This window comes from Giraffa tippelskirchi, chromosome 5 (genome assembly GCF_054371585.1).
Source record: "Giraffa tippelskirchi isolate mGirTip1 chromosome 5, T2T-mGirTip1v1.2.pri, whole genome shotgun sequence".
NCBI lineage: Eukaryota > Metazoa > Chordata > Mammalia > Artiodactyla > Giraffidae > Giraffa > Giraffa tippelskirchi.
Genome location: NC_137279.1, coordinates 107,862,754 through 107,886,225, shown reverse-complemented (window position 1 = coordinate 107,886,225; position 23,472 = coordinate 107,862,754). Strand labels below are relative to the sequence as shown.

The following is a 23,472-nucleotide window of genomic DNA, read 5'->3' as shown; positions in this document are numbered from 1 at the left end:
TTCCCAGCTCAAAAATGTAAGTTTAGCAGAAACTATTATGTCTGATAGGTTAAAGTTACACAAAACAAAATCAGTTATTTAAAAATATTACTAAAGTCCTCTGGAACAGTATCGATTATACTGTAGGAGATGGAGAAAATTAGAACATACAGTCAGTATGTTGAAAACAGAATGTATTGTCTTACTGCTCAAACCTAGGTACATAGCACCATATTTATTGTTTCTAGTAGCCCAAATCTGAAACGAGGTTGTCATTTCAGACTTGTGCTGCTCACTTTAAAAAAGCCATTAAGTCCTATTAATTTTACTTTCTAAGTATCTTTTACATTTGACATATTTTCATCTTTTATGGCTCTGTCATAGCTTAGATCCTCATACCTTACTCACGCAGGCTATTACAACTGTATCCCTAATCTAGTCTCGTTAACCTAAACCATTTTTCATACTACGAATTTTCTTTTGAACTTGATCATGCCTCCCTTTCTGCTCAAAATCTCTCAAGATTCCCATCCATAAAGTCTAAAATCCGAAAGCCTTTGCAATACCTTCACACCTGCTAAGTGTCTGGTCTCATCATTTTCCCTTTTGCGTCCTCACACACCTACACTGCATTGCTTGGTTTCACTCTCTTGGACTCATCTCTCTCACAACTCGAGCGCCTTCAGCTCGAGCACCTCACAACTCGAGCGCAACGGTCCTTCAGCTAGGAATACCTCTTCCCGTATTCACTATCTAGCCATGGTTTTATTTCCCCCTTCTGTTTTCTATAGAAGCAGTAACAGTAGCACATCCGTGAAGGATTCTCCTGACTCCCAAGCCACTGTAAAGGCCATTTTCCCTTTCGAAGTGTCTCAATGACCTCTTACAACCACTAGGTGTTTACAGGGGCTATAATTATCTGTTTGCACTTGTTTCCTTCCTGTGACTGTGAATTCTTGGAGGACAGAAATAGATTTTTCACTTTCAGTTCCAATCTATCATAGTGTACGTAAGTGTTAGTCGGTTAGTCGTGCCCGACTCTTTGCGACACCATGGACTGCAGCCCACCAGGCTCCTGAGTCCATGAGATTTTCCAGGCAGGGATACTGGAGTGGGTTGCCATTTCTTCTCCAGGGGATCTTCCCAACTCAGGGATCGAACCTGAGTCTCCTGCACTGCAGGCAGATTCTTTACCGACTGAGCTACAAGGGAAGCCCTATCATCACACCTAATCTATCATAGCACCTAATAGTTTTCTTCACATTCTTTAACAATAGCAGAAGCTTAAAGAATGTCAAATTCTAAGAATCCAGGTAAGAATCGTTTCTGACGTAGAGGGAAATCTCGCGAGATGTAGGTCTAGCGCGCTTGGCTGGCAGACGCTGCTGACCGTTATTTCGCGGTTAAATCGCGGTTCGCCCTGCCCCTCCCCTCCTGGCCGCTGCGGTGGAGCTATTTCCCGCCTTTTCCGAGGTTCGCAGGCAGAAGTGCTTGTTGGTTCTTTCTGCTGCCCTAATAAGAGAGCAGATGGTGGTTCGCGTGGGCACTGAGCCCGCGATTTCCCGCTAATTTTTTTAAAGGTAGGGTCAGTTGTGCCGAGTTCCTTCCCTGAGGAGGAAACTTAGAGGTGGGCGACATTTTGATACTGCCGCTCCCTCACGCAAGGCAGCCTCCAACGCCTCTGCAGGCGTCCTAAGCACCTAAGCTAGTTCTTCCCGGCGAAGTGATGCAATTTAACAGGGCTGGTAGAGGTAACGGGCTTCTTTTCAGGCTGTCCTGGTGATGATGCTAGTTTGAGTTTCTCGATTATGTACGCCGCCAGCACGGCCATTGGTGGTAGGGGAATGGTGGGGACATAGGGGATGTTCCCTGCGTCCCCCCCGCAGTAAGGGACGCTGTAGACATGGTAGCAGAGGTTTCGCCTATTCCCTTATATACCCGTTTATTACGGAACAAGTAGGGTATTAATAAAACAATGTAAAGCACTTTCCCCTCCTTCTTGAGCAGTAGATAATTACGCGACTGGAAGAGAGAAAATGGAAAAACAAAAGCCCTTTAAATTGTTTGTGCCACCAAGATTAAGTAGCAGTCAAGTATCTGCAGTGAAACCTCAGACTTCAGGAGGAGATTCTAATTTCTTTAAGGTAAATTTACATATGAATTTTGATTGGACTATTCTTTAAAGGAAGCAAAGTGAACTTTCCTACTGGTGATGTTTTATAATTTTTTTTCTGTAAATATCGTCTCATTTAATATTGGTATTTAATCTTATTTAATCTTGCTATTCTCAAGTATATTGAATAGCATTGCTTTGAATTAATAATGAGCATACTTAATGTGTTTAGTCATCATTCATTTAAAGAAATAATCAGTGGCGCTTTAGAATTCTGCATACATAATGGGACCTACTTATTTTAATCCTCTTTTCTCGCTTTCTTAAAATGATTTAAAGCAACTTACATACAATAACGGAGAAGGCAATGGCATCCCACTCCAGTACTCTTGCCTGGAAAATCCCATGGACGGAGGAGCCTGTTAGGCTTCAGTCCGAGGGCTCGCGAAGAGTCAGACACGACTGAGCGACTTCACTTTCACTTTTCACTTAAATGTATTGGAGAAGGAAATGACAGCCCACTCCAGTGTTCTTGCCTGGAGAATCCCAGGGACGGAGAAGCCCGGTAGGCTGCCGTCTCTGGGGTCGCACAGAGTCGGACACGACTGAAGCGACTTAGCAGCAGCAGCAGCAGCAGCATATACAATAAGATATAAATTAGAAGAATGTTAGAATCAAGGAAAATTAAGAAAATTTAGACAAATATATCAATATACTGGTAAAAATTAGTGTGACTGAGGTTAAAATTTAACTCTGAGCTTCTTGGTTGACAGGATAAAAAGGAAAATTTGTACATGTAATAGATTCTTTTTGGAAAGGAGGAATTATATCAAGTTTCTCAGGCAAAATAGAACTTTTATTTTTAGTAATTAAATTTCTTAAGTGGAACTTTATGTTGGAGATGAGATGAAGCAATGAATATTTTAATTTTCTATCCTGTAGAAAAATTCTTATGTCTTTATAGCCAAGAGTATAATGCTAAAATGCTATTCAGTGAAGAAAATTCTCAATTCTACCAGGGGAAAGATACTAATAAAATTGAAGAAAACTAATATTCCAGGCTACTAATTAAATTTTACTTATATTATTCCTGAGTACTTACAAAGCATGTGTAATGTAATTTTAGTTAGCTTTCTCTTAAAAGTGAAAATTAAAAATTTTTGCTTTGTTTACATACCAAGGTCATTTGATATTTTTAACACAATGTATACATTAAAGAATTTACAATTATAGTCACTTCTTTAAGGAGATGTATATGCAATTACATATTATTACACTGCTAGTTATTAGAGTGTTATGGGACAGTATGTTTAAGAACTTCTTTGTGTTTCTAGGGTTTCAACAAATGTGTCGAAGATGATTTTGGTTTTCCATTTGCAATGACTAATGTCTCCAAAAATGGGGAAAACATTGATTCAGGTAGGAGACTAGAAAAGCAATGTATTACCTGTGTAGAAGCATTTTTAAAATATACTTTGCTAGATATCAATATAAGTATTATATTGATTGACATTAGCCTTGACATTAAAGCTGGATATAATACTTAGTATAAAAAATAAAATGTTGGCATTTAATTCCAGTTGTCTTTTATCTTGCAGATCCTGCTTTACAAAAAGTTAACTTTTTGCCCATGCTTGAACAGGTCAGTTGCGTATAGTGTATATGGATATAACCTGTTTAGGTATTAAATTGCCTACTTGAAAAAGAAAAAAAATTCTTTAGTTGTTGGATTACTGATCTTCAGTATTTAATTGCTACTGTTTGGAAACATCAGAAATATTTTCTCACAGGAAAAATTTATTCATTTTTTAGACTGATAATTCTGACAGTTGTCATTACCAGGAGGGACTAAAAGACTCTGATTTTGAGGTCAGAAAATTTCCTATTCATATTTAATTTCTTATAATTGGAGTATCATTTATTATTACTTGTGTTTATCTTTCTTTTGAGGCTTCCAAAGAGTTAAGATTTAGTTATTCTTTTAAGTTATGTTCTTTAAACCTTTTATCCCCTTCATTTTTCTTTTAAATTTGCTGAAACAGTAGGCCTCTGTATTTTCCTGGATTATAAAAGCATCCATTCTTAAGAGGCAATTTAACTTAAAATCATAAAAATCAAGAATAGAAAAGGGGCCTATTATACAGAGTGAAGTAAGTCAGAAAAAGAAAGATAAATACTGTTTACTAGTGCATATATATGGAATCTAGAACGATGGTACTGATGAATTTATTTGCAGGGCAGTAATGGAGAAACAGACAGAGAACAGACTTATGAACATGAGAAGGTTGGAGGAAGGAGAGGATGAGATGTATGGAGAGAGTAACATGGAAACATATTACCATATGTAAAATAGATAGCCAGTAGGAATTTGCTGTATGACTTAGGGAACTCAGACAGGGACTCCGTAACAACCTAGAGGGGTGGGATGGAGAGGGAGATGGAGGGAGGTTCCAGAGGGAGGGGACATACCTATACCTATGCCTGATTATTTTGATAATTGGCAGAAAACAACAAAATTCTGTAGCAATTATCCTTCAATTAAAAAATATCAAATATCACAAAATAAGTAATAAAAGTACCCTTCTCAAAAAAAAAAAATAGAAAAAGGGGAGATGGATGCAATATGTGAGAAGGCTGAGACTTAAGCCAGTATTTTACAAAAAATTCTTGAATTAGTAGGTATGATTGTTAGGCTTACTGTCTAAGGAATTTGTAGGATATACTCTACTTTCGATTTTAGTTATAAAAATCATTCTTATGGCACATAGATGTCTTTAGAACAGACATTCCATGGCCTGATAAAATGCTATATGTTTGTTGCTGGATTATGGTATCACAAATTTATAAATATGGAATTTATTCCTAAATTTTGATAACAGAACTATCAAATAGTGATTAGAAAAAGACAACTTCTGATATTTATCTTATAATATGTAAATTGTTGATGCAGGAAATTCAAATAAAATCTCAGGCTAAATGAAAGAACTTGTGTTCAGTATTATTTTTTGTGTCATTGTATTGTAACTTCATATCCTTTGGTTAATTCTTAAACTGTATACCCAAAATGTTGCAAGACCTTTGCTAAAATTTATAGATTTGTAGAGTGATTTATTTTAGCTTTTAACCAGCCAGATTCTCTAATTGACTTAAAGATTTCTAACTTCTGACTTACTTACATTTTGAATTAATTTGATTTTATTCAGCAATGAATAACTTAGTCAAGTGATCAGTAACCTTAATCAAGTGACCAAGTTATAAAGTGAAGTAACTAGTATTGCCTTAGTAGTTAAAAAAAGTTAACGTAGCTTTCAGTATGATATTAGGGCAAAAACTGAGGAGAGATTTGGTCTCAAGTACTAAGTACTCATGGATGTTTTCAATAAGCAGCTGTAGTTTGGTGATACTAAACTTTGAACAATTAACAGTCTTTGAGAACTTATTTTATAATAGAATTCAGAGCCAATGAGCAGACTATATTCAAAACTATATAAGGAGGCTGAAAAGATCAAGAAGTGGAAAGTGAATGTAGAATCTGAACTGAAGCATAAAGAAAACAAGTTGCAAGAAAATAGAAAAATAATTGAAGCACAGCGGAAAGCCATTCAAGAACTACAGGTATAATGAGACTTGGAATTGAAAACATGGTATAGTAAATCTTATAATGCCATTTAAACCGAAGTGTTATTTCATAGTTAACTTAGGTTTATCTTGTTTCCATCATGTGGATTTTAAGAATGGTGCTTTTTTGAAGTTTCATTAGTATTAGTTGCATTTCAGTTTTAGGATGAACACATAGGAGAGATTGCACAAAGCTTAATTAAATGTCTAGGGAAACAGTAACTTATTTTAGATAAAGATTGAGTTAATGATTCTAATTGTAGAGTTTTAATTTTTACTAGTTCCTATTCCTGATGATGTTTTGTTTGATATAAATGTGTTTTTTTATATATTAGAAAATGGCATTTTCTAATATATAAAAAGCAGATAAAACTTTGAATTTGAAGCTGTTTAGCTTCAATATTGTGGCATAGTGAAAGAAAAATTTTGAGAAAATGTAACACTGGGTTAGGACAAAGATAAAACACCTTTTCAAAATGTTTGGGGAAGATAATCTTACATTAAAATATTGTTGGATACATTTTGGAGATGATTCAGTAAACCTAATTTTAGACTGATGAAAGTGAGACCCATATTCTTATAGGTTATCCATAAATGTGACAAAAAGTTCTTTTTTATGTTCAAAAAAATAATTTTTATAGACCATCATAGCAAGTTAACAAAGAAATGCTCCTTAATGATTATACTTATGTTTATTTTGCTAACTAAAACATGATGAACTGTTCTTCTGTCTTGTAAATTAGTTTGAAAATGAAAAAGTAAGTTTGAAATTAGAAGAAGGAATTCAAGAAAATAAAGATTTAATAAAAGAGTAAGTAATAATTTAATGAATTTGCTCTTTACAAATCTATTTTTATTTCAAGCTGATTATTAAAATAATTTCCAAAAATTTAGTGACCTCTTTCTGTTGTATATTTACAACTGCCTATGTGTATTTTATACCTTTCTGTTTGATTATTGTTTTAGATGCAGCTCAGTTGGACACCACTGAGAAACTTCACTTGTTTGTTCCTTTTTTGTTCCTTGAAGAATAGATTTCAACTTAGTTTCAGCCTAATTCTCACTGTCAAATTCCTGTTTTTGCCAGTAGTGTAATCATTCTTCCATTAACTTTGGCTTGAAACTTTAGTATCATCTTTGACTTTTCCTTTTCTTTGTTCTAGGCAATAGCTAAACTTTATTTTCTGCTTCTTTCACTTCAGATGGTATCATGCAGAATTTAATATGTAATGTTTAATTTATCTGCCAAGTAAATAAATATTGAATGGTTAGAATATAATGTGAGTCCACATACAGTGATAAATTTATTGCTATTTGCTTTAAGTTAAACATCATGCTAAATATGGTTCTAGAAGGCTTATCACCTTGTCAGTAAAGTTGCTAATAAGTGAAAAATATTATTACAGCAGATTGTTTTAGGTTAATTCAAAGACAACCTATGACTTTTCAGAAAAATCTAAATGTTTACTTTAATTTTTTTTTTCTGGCTAAATATGGTTTGGATATTAGGGGGAAGGGAGAAAGAAGAGGAAGTTTCTAAAATTGTGTGCCTACTGTATGTTTGGTACTTGTCATTTTTTATGGATATGTGATTGAGTTTCTATAGTATACATGCGTGCGTGCTCAGTTATGTCTGACTCTCTGTGATCTCATGGGCTGTAACCCACCAGGCTCCTCTGTTCATGGGATTTTCCAGGCAAGACTACTGGAGTGGGTTGCCATTTCCTCTTCCAGGGGATCTTCCTGACCCAGGGATCAAACCTGAGTCTCCTGTGTCTCCTGCATTGGCAGGCAGATTCTTTACCACTGGAGGGCACTACCTGGGAAGGCCTTCTACAGTATAAGGCAGATCTGAAGTCTTCTGTAGCCCTAATACTAGTATTTGGTAACTTGTGAGCTTTCTTAAATGGCTGCTGTCTCCATTAATAAGCAGTTGACTTTTTTTGTGAATATTGTAACTGCTTAGTTTATATATAGCATATACTGTAGTGTAGAACAGTGTAGTATGATATAGTATTATATAGAATTTATGCCATTTTCTGAGGTGGGAGGGAGTGACTATATTTTGGTGTGATATCTTTCTATTTTAAGCACTTGATTCAGTTGAGTGTCAGTTTTGGTCTCAAATTGTCAGTTGTCATTTGAGAGCACCTAACATTTAGTTAAGAGCTTTGTCAGAATGTAGATAAGAAACAAAGTAATACTTAGAATAGAGTGACTTGATTATTGGATAACAAATTTAATATTAATAGAAAGTAGTTCAGATCAACCCATTATTCGCTTGATCATGACTTTCTGAAAGGAATGTAGATTTTAGTGTATTCTTTCTTTTTTTATATTTGTATTTTTTCTTGGGTTTGAAAGAGACTTTGGGTATTTAAAAACCATATGCCTGGCCTGTAATAGAAGTTTGAGATACTGTAACTTTACTGAATTTGTTTAAAATTTTCTAACAGTTTTTTGGCAGAGTCTGAGGGTTTTCTCTATAAAAGTAATTTGCAAATAGTGACAGTTTTACTTTGATCTTTCTGATTTAAGTGCCTTTTATTTCTTTTTCTTGTCTTTTGCTGTGGTGGTGAAATGAACATACTTGTCCTGTTTCTGATCTTAGAGGACAAACTTTCAGCTTTTCAGGACTGGGTATGATGTTAGCTGTGGGCTTGTTATATATGGCTTTTATTATGTTGATATAGGTTCCCTGTATACCCACTCTGTTAAGAATTTTTCTCATAAATGAATTTTGAATTTTCTCAAATGCTTTCTCTGCATCTGTGAGATGATCAGAGGTTTTATTTATTCACATAATGAAATTCAGGAAATTAATAATTTTATGTTTTGAAGGTAAGATAGTTGTAATATTTCTGGAGTAATCAGTAAATAAAGATCCCAATCCTGTCTTCTCATTTTATTTCTTAGGTGAATCTGGAACTGTTTACTAAGAGATTATTGAAAGCTACTTGGGTAGAAATTTGTTAAGGAGGCTTCTACTTTCAAAGAAGACAGTTATTAAATTAATATTTTAAGAATTTCTTTAAAATTATAATAGTAATGTTTAATAATGTTTAGATATGATTTTGCTTTGAGATCAGATTACATTTATGCAAACTCTTTCCTTTGTTCCAGGAATAATGCTACAAGGCATTTATGTAATCTACTCAAAGAAACTTGTGCCAGATCTGCAGAGAAGACAAATAAATGTAAATATCTTTTCTTGTTTTATACGATTTTATCAATTTGTTGTTATTTAATAGTGGGAGGTGGAGAGGGGAACAGACTATCTTTTAATTTTTTGAAACCAGTTTTTATTTGAACATGTTATATGTCTTATACCATTTCTTTATATAATAACTAGAATTAATGTCTCGTAACCATTTCTTTATATAATAACTAGATTCTTAATTCTTTGAGCTTCAAAAGCACAAAGGTTTTGGAAAGATAATATTATATATTTCAAAAGGTATATATTGATACTTGACATTTATGGTTAATTCTCATTTTAGTTAAAGTGTGATCTTGAGACTAACCTCTTCTGTCTAGAACAACAGGAAGTTGAATCAAGAATGATACGTAGTCATATTCATAATAGAAAATACTGATGGAGGGCTATGCTGAAAGCATAGTACTTAAGAATAGCAATGTAGTATTTATAAATATAATTCTCAAATTTTTTCTGAAGAAACATTGTTTTAAAACATTCTATTAAGGTTGTGGTGTATATGTGGAAGTGCATGTTTTTATTTTATGCATATGTTGATGTTAATTGTAAAGTAGGAATTTTTTTGTTTTGATGAAAAACATTGTCTGATTTTCAAAAATAATAGTGTTTGTCTTTATCATTAATCTGACACCAGCTCTACTTTGTTATTTGTTTGTTTCTGCCAAGAATCTATTGGGAAATACTGTGTACCTGCTTTTCCAGGATAGTTTCTATTTTTCAAATTTTAATTGATATCACACAGCTTATTGCTTAAGAGCTTCGACTGAAGAGTTAGATATTCCTGTGTTCAGATTCAAACTTTCAGTTTTTATCTGCCTGATCTTGAATAATTTATGTAACCTCTCTGTCCTTCTGTTTATTAAAGTACCTCTTAGTGTTGTTTTGAGAATTAAATTAGGTAATAAATATAAAATACTCAGAACAGTGCAAAATACTCAATATATGTTAGCTGTTAATGTTGTTTCCAGTATTGCTAGTTTTTTATTCTTGATCCCTGCCTATAATACTTAGCTTTTGTAACTATATGTACTTTCCAGAATGTACTGCACCACTATCAGCAGTTCCACTATACCCTGTTTATTCAACTTTCAAGATTAACTTTTCTGCCTAGATATACAAAGTGGTGAAAAGTATATGGATGTGGATAGAGGGATACTATATTGATTGCCTTGTAGAAAGTAACCTGGGCTAGAGAGACAAGGCTGTTAGTTCTTTCTTCCTTTTAGTTTTAAGCTAAGTCAGAGATCAGTTGGTGGGAGAGGTTAGAAGAGCTTTTTAAACATTTTTAGGTGCTCTCTTATATGAACTAAAGGGTGTGTCTTTTTTTTTCAATATTCCAGTTTATCTATTTATTTATGGCCATGCTGTATGGCTTGTGGGACCTTAGTTCCCCAAATAGGGATTGAACCTGTGCCCTTGGCAGTGAAAGTATAGAGTCGTAACCACTGGACTGCTGGGGAAGTCCCTGCTCCTCTTTCAAGGCTTTTTTGATATTGAGCTACATGAGCTGTTTCTATGTTTTGGAGATTAATCCTTTGTTGGTTGCTTTGTTTGCAAGTATTTTCTTCCATTCTGAGGGTTATCTTTTTGTTTTGTTTATGGTTTTCTTTGCTGTGCAAAACCTTTTAAGTTTAATTAGGTCCCAATTATTTTCATTACTCTAGGAGGTGGGTCGAAAAAGATCTTGCTGCAAGTTATGTCAAAGAATGTCCTGCCTATGCTTTCTTTTGAGAGTATTATAGTATATGGCATTATATTTAGTTCTTTTATTCGTTTTGAGTTTTTTTTGTGTATTAGAGTTTTCTAATTTCATTTGTTTGCATTTGTAGCTCTTTAGTTTTCCCAGTGCCACTTATTGAAGAGATTGTTTTTTCTTCATTGTACATTCTTGCCCTAAAAAAGTCTTAATACTTGCCTTATATTTAGTGTAAACTCCATATGTATTCTTGCCTTAAGCCTTTATTTTCCTATTGTGATTTTCTGCTTTTTATTCATTCAGCATTTAAAAAAGTACCTACTATGCACCATGAAATGTTCTAGATGCTGAGGGAAAACAATAGTAAAGATACAAATTTTCTGCTATTATGGAGTAAGTACTCTAGTAAGGGGACACATACCATAAATGAGTAAATATAATGTATGTTGGGTGCTGATAACTGCTAAAAAAGAGAATATTTTGGGATAGAGTATTTGGGGAAGTTTTTTTCTGATTAAGTGGTATTTGATTAGAGACCTGAATAATTGAGGGACTGTACCATGAAGCTATTTTGGGAATGAGTATTTCATGCAGAAGAAATAGTAAATACAAAATCCCTTAGTTGAGAGCCTGTTTAATCTTTTCAAGTCATAACAATGAGGTCACTGTGCTATTACTTCCGTATTTCTTACCTTTTTTTGGTTTATATTTTAGCAGATAGGCAACTCAGGTTCAGATCACAAGTTCTATCTTACCTTTTGTGTGTTGGGATTCCATTACCAGTTCAGTTTTCAAAGTTTTTGCTGTGTTACTCTGGGTCTGTTTCATATATGCTCCACTCAAGATTAGATTAGTTCTGGGACTTGGATAGCGATTTCAGAGACTCTGCTGTGTTTGCCTTGGGTCTATCTTGTGTAGGCACATCCTCCCTTTTCCCTATGGGACTTGTACCTAGTCTTACAAATAATTAGCAGTCCTCTTCTCTGGCTCTCTCTAGCATTACCTCCTCACCCTCAGCCTTAAAGGGGTCCTGTCCTTTTGTCCTTTGGCCAGAATCATGGAGTTTCTCCTGGGATTTTGTATGTCCTTTCTGCCATAGCTGCTGTAGCTCCACTTCTGGGGCCACCCTTGAGACAGGGCTGGAAGAGAGAGAGAAAAAAAATTAGAATTTCCTTTTGCTGTTCATGCTTCCTGTTAGATTTCTGCTAGGCCTTTACATTTTTAGTAATTCTAGGAGAGAAGGTAGGAAAAAACTAAACAAACAGGGAACTTGCCTTCACATGAGTCACTTCTTCAGCTTTTTACTTTTCTTCCCAATCTACCTGCTTTTGCTTAGTTTTCAGATTCTTTGAGTAGTTGCTTTATGGATTTCATTCTGAGTTTTTGTTGTAATCAATGGTAGAGAAAGGCTACATTCCATACTGACTGATAGTGGAAATTGGTTTAGATTTTCTGAGTTATAATTCTCAACTATTCTTGGTCTGATGATTCATTATTATCTTTTTAGGTCATTGTTTCTTTTAATAACTCAAAAAATTCCTCCAGATTTTTAAATGTCTTTGGGAGGAAGGTTGGTCTGAATTACTTTGTTGTTACCAGAAACCAGAGTCCTGGACATTTTTTCAAAATGTAGATAAAATAATGTCACTGTCTAATTTTTTCAGTGGCTTTCCATAATTTTCAGGATAGCATGGTGTTTGCCATTTCCCTTTGCATTGCCAAATGTTTCCACATGCTCCACATACACAGGCTTATGGAGAACTAAACAGATTATGCTTCTGAGTTTTCATATATGTTTATTGGCCGGCCTTCCTTCCTTCTTCATCTTAATTCTTATTTGTCCTTCAGAACTCAGAATAATTATTACTACCCATGAGATATATTCTCTAAATTTTCACTCTGACTTAGATGCTCCTCTTCTTTTACTTAGTGCCCTTAGTATATTTTTATCTTGTATTTATCAATTCCTTCAACAAATATTGAGTACCTACCACATGCTAGACATCTCATTGTAAGCTTGCAGGCAAGGGATCATGCCTTATTTGACTCAGTATATTCAATGCTTTGCACAGTGTATGTGAAGATAGTAGGCAATGAATGAATTCATGAATGAATGAATAAAGAATAAATTTGTTCTTAGATGTTTCTTTAAAAAAAAAACCCTTTAAATGGCTGTCTGTTGCACACTTAAGTACATTGAAATTCTTTAGCCTGCCATTCGAAGTACTGGATACATTTTTTTTGTAGCCTTACTATTTAATCTAAGGATTACTTTGTGTTGGAAAGGACTTTAAAGCTTTTTGTTCTACTTACATATCCATTGCTTTAATTATCTTTATAGGAAATTAATAATTTCCTTTATGACTACCAAGTCTTTTCTGTGTTTGAATATATTTATAGTTGAAACTCACTAACCCTGAGATTGTCATTTAAGGACAACTCTTATTTTTATGTTGAAATCTTTGTGTGTGTGTGTATGTGTGTGTTTTGTTGTTGGTTTTTGGCTACATCATGTAGCTTGTGGGATCTTAGTTCCCCACCAGGAATTGAACCCAAGCCCCCTGCAATGAAAGTGTGGAGTCCTAACCACTGGACTGCCAGGGTTAGTTGAAATTAAGAAATTTCAACAAGGAGTTGAAATTTCTTAGGCTGAAATCTCTTTGTAGCTTCTCTATTCTTAACGTAATTCTTCTCCTTAAGGCATACAGAAAAAGTCTAAAGCACATTTTTATCTCTTTAGATTTTTAAAGATAGTTACTTGACCTTTTTGAATCTTGTCTTTGTAACCTACATTTTCAAGATTATTTGTGCTTTTGTTATTTTGGTTGGTCTGTTTGAATTTTTAGGAGTACAGCTCTGTATGAGGTAATCTAATTTGTAATTTGACCTGTGTAAAGGACTATTTCTCATCTAATTGTAGGTGTTATTAATGAACTCTAAAGTCAGCTTATTTGCTAGTCACATTGTATTAAAGGCTTAGTGATTTCACTATTAATTAAAATCTTTAACTTTTTTTACTTCATTATTTACACATGCATTTAGATTTTTGGATCCAAATAGCATTCTTTGCATTTATCCCTACTATAATTTCATTAGGCAGATCTTTGTTTTAATCATGTATCACCACTTAATATTTTGGGATCCTGGCAAATAACATAATTTTTCTGTGTCACACTTCTGTTATCTATGAAATGGGGATAACCACAGTTCCATTTATCTGTACTTAGATTTCTACCTAAATATATAATATATGTATTTATGTGTATATTTTTCCCTTTGCCAGTACTCAGGCATTTTCTTGGTCCTTATGTCAGATCAGTTTCTCTTTCTCCCTCAGTTCTTGTCTCATCAGTAACAAAAATTTGGAATGACAGACTAAAGGTTTCAAACAACAGACAAGTTGCAACTCAATTGCAACTCAAGTAGATAAATCTTTTAGTTCAGTTAGTAAAGAATCCACCTGCAATGCAGGAAACCCCAGTTCGATTCCTGGGTTGGGAAGATCCACTGAAGAAGGGATAGGCTACCCACTCTAGTATTCTTGGGCTTCCCTGTGGCTCAGCTGGTAAAGAATCTGCCTGCAATGTGGGAGACCTGGGTTTGATCCCTGGGTTGGGAAGATTCCCTGGAGAAGGGAAAGGCTACCCACTCCAGTAGTCTGGCCTGGAGAATTCCCTTAACTGTATAGTCCATGGGGTCGCAAAGAGTCGACCACGACTGAGCGACTTTCACTTTCTTTTACTTTCCCAAGATGTGGGAGCAGGCTGACCCCAAAGGAGTCATTATCCTCCCAACCCCTTTTGGCTTCCATCTTTTTATACTTCTCCTCTCCTCCTTTTTGTTGTGCCCTGTGCAAAATAGGGATTTTACCCACCATCAGTCAAGAAAAGGAATGCAAATGGGCATAAGCTCAAGGCTGATTAACAGTTGCAATTTATATAACAGGCTCTGTTGTGTATGTCTTCCCATAATTCAGTCTGTTATAATCAGATGTATATATGTATAGAAGATTTATGAACCCTAATTTATGAACTAATTTATGAACTCCTAGCTGCCTAAGGTTACTTGAAGAAGCCCCTGTGGTTAGTTTGTATCCACTGTGTGCCTAGGACACAAGTACAGGAGTGGGATAAGTCTCTGTGGTTATTTTGTAGCATATCTAAGTGAGCTCTCCTGAGTGTGTCTGGGATGGGTTTAGAGATCAGCTTGGATTCCTTTCCTCTAGGCCACCCCTCATTGCTCATGCCTAACTTCCTACCTAACACTTAAAATTTATAGTTTTGTCAGTACAGTCATTTGAATCTATGTGTAATTCTCTTTCTTCAGACCAGGAAAGTTTTATGATATCTTTGGCCACTCATTCTGATTTCTGTTTGAGCATACTTGTTATTTATTTGTTGGCCCTTGTTTTTCATTTCTCTAATTGTTTTAATATTTGTTTTCTCACCTCTTTCATGTTCTCTTTTCTTTGTTTGATAATATTTTTTTCAAGACCTTGTATAGGTTTTCTAACCATATACATCATTGAAATAAGCAAGAACTATCTAGACTAAATAAACAAACAAGATGTTAAACTGATTTTGGACTTAGTATAGTGGTTGAATCCTCTTTTTGTATTTATAGTTGTACGGCCAGTCACTGAACAGTTTCTAATGTTTTCACCTTGCATGGATCTACTTTTGGTAGCTGAATCTCCTTTCTGTCCCTTCTGCATGGTTTTCTGATGCTCTGATAAATTTTGTAGAATATATGATTCTTAGTGATTTTAGTCAACAAACTCAGGCATGCACAAAATTTTTATATCTTAAAATGTTAAAAAATCTTAAAGCTTTTATTCTGCTCACATGGAAGAAATATATCTTAGTAAATTTGGAAATTTTTCTTCATTACCTGGGGTTGTATATAAATTTGGGGGTGCCCATATAGTACCATGTGGTAGAGAGGGACATTGACTTAGTCATCTGTCCTTTGAGACTTTCATCATTTCGACTGGTACTCAGTTACTGGTCTACACGACTGGTACTCAGTTACTGGTCTACATAGGTTGTTGCTAAGCTGTTCCTGATACCAATCCTCAGGGCCTGTTCAGTTGTGCTGATCCTGTGTGCTTTATCCTGCCATACACAAGGGAATTTGGGAAGCTAAGGCCCCATCTATCTAGATATATTTGACAGTCATTTCTTCTCAGGTTTTGTCATCTTCCTAGGGATGGCTGTCCCACTCTGCTCTTGGTTTGTGCAAGAAGAAAATCTCAGTTTCACTCTACTCTTGGTTTGCCTGAACTCTGTGGTTTCTGTGTTCCCCAACTCTAACGCTTAGCTTGATGAGTGTAGAGGGCTATGGAACCATTACATAAGTACTTGCCAGAAGCCAATAAGCTCTCTGTTTCCTTTTTAAAGGCTTCTTTACCTGCAAACAGTAAATATTTCTTAAGTCTAGAGGATGGTAGCTTTGTTCTGATTTGTATATTTTGAAAATCCATTACTTGCTTATATCTTTACTCTTTCCCTTAACCCCACCACTGGGCATTTGGAACTCAGACATTTTTGTTGCTTTTGGTTGAATCATCTCTTATTTAAGATGATGAATGCAGCAAGATCTAGTTGGCCAAATTAGGGCAAAGTAAGTGTGTGTGTGTGTATGTGTATGAGAGAGAGAGAAAGAAATAAGGGATAGAGAGAGAGGGAAGGGAGAAGGGAAGGTGAAAGGAGGGAGTGAGCTGGAAGTGGGGAGATGAATAGATACCAAGAAAACAGAAAAGAGGTTCTATTGGTTACAATTATTATATCAGTACATTAGAACACTTTATTACCAAAGTCCCTTCTCTATGCTCCCCGTAGCAACTTGCTCCTGACAACTATAAAGTACATCTATACCAATTTATTTTCTTTTTTGTAGTTTTATTTTCTTTCCAGTACTTGTCTGTTGGAAGAATGACTGGAGGGTATTTTGGAAGTACTGGTGATGATGGTAATGGGAAGATTGGAGGTGTTGGCAATAGGATGCAATTCTTTGGTACAAATAATTTTTGTGGAATAGGAATTTGTTGCTAACTGTGTTGGGTAGTAAATATGAGACAGTCAATGGATGGAATGAGAAGGATGAACGGTCTTTCTGTTGAAATACCAACGTGTTCTGTCTCTATTTCTTTAACTTTTCCAGTCCTTTAATATTCAAATAAAAGTGGTCTGGCTCCTGTTCCACGTGCTTTGATAAGTCTAGAGCTCTTTCCAGTGTTTTTGAGAATACAAGAATACTTATATCTTCTAAAGTCAGTTCATTTGGCTCCTCATTGACATTTTAGTCTATCATAGCTGCCATTCTTGTGTTGCAGCTTGTTACTTAGGATCTGGAACTAATACCTTCCCTTCAGTTTAACACGGTTTTTGTGATTCTCAGCCTAAATGGGTGGAATGATGAAGGGATAGTCACATTGTCTTTTACTGCCTTGTGCCTTAATTCTCTGTAGTACCACATAATCAACACTCAGTTTGAGTATAGTTAAAGGGAATCATTGCTCAGGTTAAAAAAAAACTTAAAAAAAAAACCCTAAAAATATTGTAGAGGATTTAAGGAGATTTCTCTTTGGGGCTACAGTTATTCTTAGCTTGTTTTTCTTATTTTGATGTTTATCTTCCTTTCTGTCTCTTCAAAAATAGAGCAGAAACAAGAATGAGCTTTGTGTTTCATTTAAAATTCACTTCATGAATCTTATATATACAAAGGAAAAATACTTCACAGATAGTTGTAAAATCCATAATTATTGTAAATGCTAAAACTATAAATATATTACAAAATTTGAATAAATTAGTGAGCAGTAATGATTCTATAAAAGGAAATTAGAGATAACTGAACAGCACCTAGCTTTTGAGGTAGTTGTCATGAAGTATGACCTTGCCTTATGTAAATTATTTTTAATACTACTTTAAATGACTCAAAAGATGTACCAATATCCTTTACTAACACAGATTTTTAAATACTTTAATGCTTACCTGAGACATTTGAGTGTTACCTTGTTGGAATCATAGCTGTTTTAAATTTAATTCTGAAATATTTTATGTTTATAACAGATGAATATGAACGAGAAGAAACTAGGCAAGTTTATATGGACCTAAATAGTAACATTGAGGTAAGTGGTAGTGAAAATCTGAATATTTTAAACAGAGGCATTTCTAAGCAAATTAGAGTAATAGCTACAAAGATATGAACAATTGTTCTTGCTAAAGGGATTATTATTTACCTTTTGATATATGATTATATCTAGTAAGATTCTCAAGATTCCATACTATGAGTATTAATGTTTTGTTTTTTAGTGTTTTTTTAATTTACATGTTAGTGGCACCATTTAACTTAATTTATTAGATATTAACTCTGTGTCAGAGACTAGCACATTTTGACACATAACCATTAATTTGAAAACATACCAAGTATTATTAATTTGTGTCTGGTGCCTGTTTACTTTTTTTTTTTTTAAATCCCATCCCCTGTCATTCTTCAGTTTGCTTCTCTGCTGTAATTCTTTCTTTCTTGTTTCTCAGACTTGCTAAGCTCTTTCTGATCTTGCTTCTTTGAATTTGTTCTTTCTATCTAGAACTTTCGTATCCAAGATCTTGTGCAAATGTATATGCTTAATTCTGCTTTTTTATTACCCTCCTTACTATTTCACCTAAAATATCTTTCTACTCAGTCGTCTTCTCTCCTCACCTTGTCTTAACTTTCCTGAAGAGCACTTAAAACTACATGATATTAATTTGATATACACCTGTGTGTGCACGTGGACGTGCACACGTGTGTGTGTGTATTTGTGTTGGTATGTCTTCTTTCTTATACTGAAATGAAAGGATAAGGACTTTGTCTTATATCCTAAATGCCTAAAACAGTGCCTGGCACATAATTGACAGTAACTATTTATTAAGTGAATAAATGAATTCATCCAGTTTTACAAATCAGTATTTGTTGAATGTTGAATGAACTCATGCTGACAGGTAAGAAGTATAATTTGAACTCTTACGGGGAGAGATCGCACAGAGGTTATACTCTAGTAGATTGTAAGCAAAAATCAATAGAAAACTACAGATTTTGGTATGGGCTATTAAGTAAATGACTAGAGTACTAATAATTGTTTTGCTGCTCTTTGGTATTATATAACCTATCTCCAGTGCCTTTAAGCATCTGGGAAGCTACCATAACAGGCACTCTCAGTACATTTTAGTAAATTGTTTAATTATTAAAAGTTACAAAATTTTGATTATTCAATGTTGTATAGTTTTAAATGTAATGATCACTTGATACAAATTTATTTTCATTTCCTGAAGAAAGCTATTTAAAAAGTCTTAGTATGATTCTTAAAACTTCAATATATTTCAGAAAATGATAATAGCTTTTGAGGAACTTCGTGTGCAAGCTGAGAGTTCCAGACTGGAAATGCGTTTTAAGTGTAGGAATCTTTTTTTTTTTAATGATACTCTTGTGCTATTTATATTTTTAATAGATTCTGTTAATGTTTTCATACCTTCAGCTTGATGCCTAAACTATTGAAAACTTTTATACTGTATATGGTTTTATAAGCCCCTCAAAATCTTGTGGAATGTGGCAGAGAATTGATATATGTTAAAAATACCCTGTTTGCTTCAAAAGCTACATTTTCCCTGAAATCAAATTATGGTTTGTACTTAAGTTTTTGGAAGTGTGATTTGGTCTTATTTTTACATTTCTTGGTCAAGTTGCATGTTAAAATAATAATAGATATATTTTTAAAATCTGTTATTTCAGACTAGTGTGTTATAAAGAAGAAAACGTATATATGTGCTGTTATAAAAATTATAGAATTTTAAAAAGTTATTGTAACTTAGATATTGTTAAATTTACTAAACAGAAGATTAGCAGCAAGAAGATAGTTTCAGCTTTTCAGAAACCTTTGGAATTTAATATCTAGATAAATAAGGAAGTGAAATAAAATATCAGAAACCTAAAATTTTATTTGTGATACAGTTATATTAAAGTATATTTGTTTTACTTTCAAAGTAAAGGAAGATTATGAAAAAATCCAACACCTTGAAGAAGAGTACAAGCAGAAAGTAAATGACAAGGAAAAGCAGGTATTTTTTACAAATCTATTTTCTGTATCCTTTATATTTGCTAATAAATGAGATACTTAAAATTTCAAGAGAAATTTTTATTTGCTGCCTGCTTGATAAAGTTCTGAATTTTAACATTATGTGTATTTAAATTTATTTTCCGTATGTCTTAATTTCCATTGACTCAAATTTGCACATACTGAATGCTATCCCTTTTTTTTAAAATCAGTGGATCTTCTACAATATTTATATTAGTGGGTGTTAGGACATTCTGTAAAAATATATTATTTTGTCAGAACTTTTGTTCAGACAAAAACTTCATAAAATATAAATATGATCATGATCATGCAGCCCACATTCTTCAGTTTGTTTTGAAATATGCGATTCATGACACCAATGAAGGTGAACTAAAACGTTCTTTTGCTTCTTTCTATTAATGTCACATAGTGGGAAACTTGAAAATGGTGAGTTTATATTCTTTTACAGTCACAAGAATGTTGATTTCGGATGATGATTATGCCAACTTTAACAGTTTCAAGCTTTCTGAATCCAGAATGGAAAATAAAATATAGAAAGGAATCTTCATGTAGTATAGTTATTTTGACTATCATCTCTCTACTTCTCCCTATTTTTTCTGAGTTTTTATCTGACTTGGCACAAATACCTTGTAATTATAGATAACAAGGATATATACTTAAACAATAATGGCAAATATTAATTGAAAGTACAAAGAAGATTCTTAGAGTTTTCTGTAAGTTCTGGCTAAATAATAGAATTCTAATTTATGTATTATACTTTGACCTTTTAAAAGAATTAGCATTTTTTTCTGTATTTTAACAATATTTTTTAAACCAGATTTCTGAAAGAAGGAGGTATTCTTAAAAGTGAAAATTGTGCTTATTATACAGAACACAAAAATAGAATAAAATGCTGAGAAGCTTGTTGGACTCCTGAGTACATGAGCTGAACTTTCAGATCTTGGGTGTTCTTTGTAAAAATGATGCTGTGGCCAGCTAGTGTTTTGCTGGGGGCTCTGTTTGTTGTTTAGTTGCTTTGTTGTGTCTGACTCTTTGCAGCCCCATGGACTGCAGCACGCCAAGCTTTCCTGTCCTTCACTATCTCCCAGAGTTTGCTCAGACTCAAGTCCTTTGAGTCGATGGTGCCATCCAACCATCTCATTCACTGTTGCCCCCTTTTTTTCTGCTCTCCATCTGTCCCATATTTCCAGTGAGTTGGCTCTTCACATCAGGTAGCCAAAGTATTGGAGTTTCAGCTTCAGCATCAGTCCTTCCAGATAAATTCAGAGTTGATTTCCTTTAAGATTGAGTGGTTTGATCTCCTTGCTGTCCAGGGGACTGTCAAGAGTCCTCTCTAGCACCACAGTTTGAAATCATCAGTTTTTCAGCAGGTGGCCTTCTTTGTGGTCCAACTCTCACATTCGTACATGACTACTGGAAAAACCATAGCTCTGACTATACAGATCTTTGTTGGCAAAGTGACTTCTCTGCTTTTGAATATACTGTCTAGGTTTGTCATAGCTTTTCTTCCAAGGAACAAGCATCTTTTAGTTTCATTGCTACAGTTAACATCAGCAGTGATTTTGGAGCCCAAGAAAATAAAATCTGTCACTGTTTCTGCTTTTTCCCCATTTGTTTGCTGTGAAGTGATGGAACTGGATGCCATGGTCTTAGTTTTTTTCATGTTGAATTTCAAGCCAGCCTTTTCACTTTCCTCTTTCACCCTCATCAAGAGGCTCTTTAGCTCCTCTTCACTTTCTATCATTAGAGTGGTATCATCTCCATATCTGGGTTATTGGTATTTTTCCCGGCAATCCTGATTTCAGCTTGTGATTCATTCTGCCTAGCATTTTGCATGATGTACTCTGCATATAAATTAAAAAATAGAGTACCAATATATAGTCTTGGCACACTCCCCTCCCCGTTTGATATCAGTCTGTTGTTCCATATCTGGTTCTAACTGTTGCTTCTTGACCTGCATACAGGTTTCTCAGGAGGCAGGTAAGGTGGTCTGGTATTCCCATCTCTTTAGGAATTTTCCATAGTTTGTTGTGATCCATACAGTAAAGGCGTTTGCATAGTTAATGAAACAGATGTTTTTCTGGAGTTTCTTTGCTTTCTTCACGATCCACTGAATATTGACAATTTGATCTCTGGTTTCTCTGCCTTTTCTAAATCCTGCTTGTATATCTGGAAGTTCTAAGTGTTGTTATTTGCAAGACTTTTTTTTTCTAGAAATTTCCAAATTCCTTGCCTGGGAATGTAAACTTTGCTGATAGCATTTTGGGGCTGGGTTAGCAGGGTAGGCTGAATCTCATCATTCCATATGTTGACTTCTTAGTTATATCTTTTGTCTCTAACCTTTCCTGTGCCTGGAATATCCAGGTTTAGAGATTCTTTTTTTTTTTTCCCTCTGATTTGATCATGCTGGTGTTTCTTGCAAAGATGGAATAGGCTTGTTCTCTGATAACATTGGCTTTTAGGAAGTAGAGTCCAGGAAAGGAGGGTTAAGAGGCCTAGGGAAACCTTACTACTCTGCAGACTTCCAATCTCCTTGTACTTTTTGTTGTTGTTGTTCAGTCTCTCAGTCATGCCCGACTCTTTGCAACCCCATGGACTGCAGCAAGCCAGGCTTCCCTGTCCTTCACTGTCTCCCAGAACTTGCTCAAACTCATGTCCATTGAGTTGGCGATGCCATCCAACCATCTCATCCTCTGTCGTCCTCTTCTTCTCCTGCCTTCAATCTTTCCCAGCAGCAGGGTCTTCTCCAGTGAGTCAGTTCTTCACATCAGGTGGCCAAAGTATCGGAGCTTCAGCTTCAGCATCAATCCTTCCAATGAATATTCAGGATTGATTTCCTTTAGGATTGACTGGTTTGATCTCCTTGCAGTCCAAGGGACTCTCAAGAGTCTTCTCCTTTTACTTAGTCTTGTGTTTCATACCTAGCTTCCACAGTGTCTGTTGCTTCAAATTCTTGAAACATTCTGGGTTTCTTTAGGGTTGAATTATCTTGTTTCTCATTTGTAATCTTCCCTGTGTAGACGCTTAGTTTTGATCTTGCATTTCTATGCTAAATCATTTTCTGTTCCCTTTCACTGTTTTCCTTTTTTACATTTTGTGGGTCGGATTATAGAAGTCTCATGGTTTCATGGAAGATGAAGTCCATCTTTGTTGTTTCTGTGGTTATTTTTTGGGTGGTTTGAAGATGAAAATAGGGTAGAGAGGTCTGTTGCCATCTTGAATCTGTGAGTCTTCAGTCTATAAGTTTATCTTTCACCTTTCCTTTACATGCACTCTGTATTCTAGCCATCTGAACATTTCAGCTCTCTGAATAGAAGCATGATCTTTTGATCGTTTGTGTTCTTACACAGGTCTAGAATGCTCATTTCCTCCTCCTAGCCTGATTAATTTGTACTTGTCTATCAAGATTCAGTTCAATTCTTTGAGAAGGATTAATTTTTGATTACATCCCCCAAGACTAATTTAGATTTTTTTTTTCTAATTCCTGTAAGATTTTTGTTCTACAATAATATTCAAGTTTAGTTGTTTGTCACCTGGTCTAGGCTATGAGTTTCTTGGATGAGTTCCATCATGTCTGCATATTCAATACTTATTATGGTTTCTGGAACAGAGTAGGTGCTCAATAATATTTATAGAATAAATGAACCAGTATATTCCAATATATAATCTTCTAAGTGATAACTTAAAATGCTTATTATAATATTAAGTATGTTGCATTAGTTTGCTCATTCCTT

General features: G+C 34.6%; 1 protein-coding gene across 6 annotated transcripts in view; it reads left to right on the top strand.

The window, feature by feature from the left end:
• Positions 1–1,378: 1,378 nt before the first annotated feature.
• The window catches only part of SYCP1 (synaptonemal complex protein 1), a 125,341-nt gene continuing 103,247 nt past the window's right edge, over positions 1,379–23,472 (top strand). For 2 of the 6 annotated variants that reach the window (XM_081493333.1, XM_081493332.1), the window contains exons 1-11: positions 1,379–1,452; positions 1,987–2,123; positions 3,427–3,511; positions 3,691–3,734; positions 3,905–3,961; positions 5,543–5,707; positions 6,454–6,521; positions 8,834–8,907; positions 17,694–17,752; positions 18,991–19,060; positions 19,648–19,721. In XM_081493333.1, the coding sequence (XP_081349459.1) occupies positions 2,016–2,123; positions 3,427–3,511; positions 3,691–3,734; positions 3,905–3,961; positions 5,543–5,707; positions 6,454–6,521; positions 8,834–8,907; positions 17,694–17,752; positions 18,991–19,060; positions 19,648–19,721 (804 nt within the window). In that variant the 5' untranslated portion in view covers positions 1,379–1,452; positions 1,987–2,015. Of the gene's footprint in view, positions 1,731–1,986; positions 2,124–3,426; positions 3,533–3,690; positions 3,735–3,882; positions 3,962–5,542; positions 5,708–6,453; positions 6,522–8,833; positions 8,908–17,693; positions 17,753–18,990; positions 19,061–19,647; positions 19,722–23,472 lie in introns of all 6 variants that reach the window. The other 4 variants (XM_081493334.1, XM_081493331.1, XM_081493330.1 and 1 more) reach the window with 3 other exon arrangements.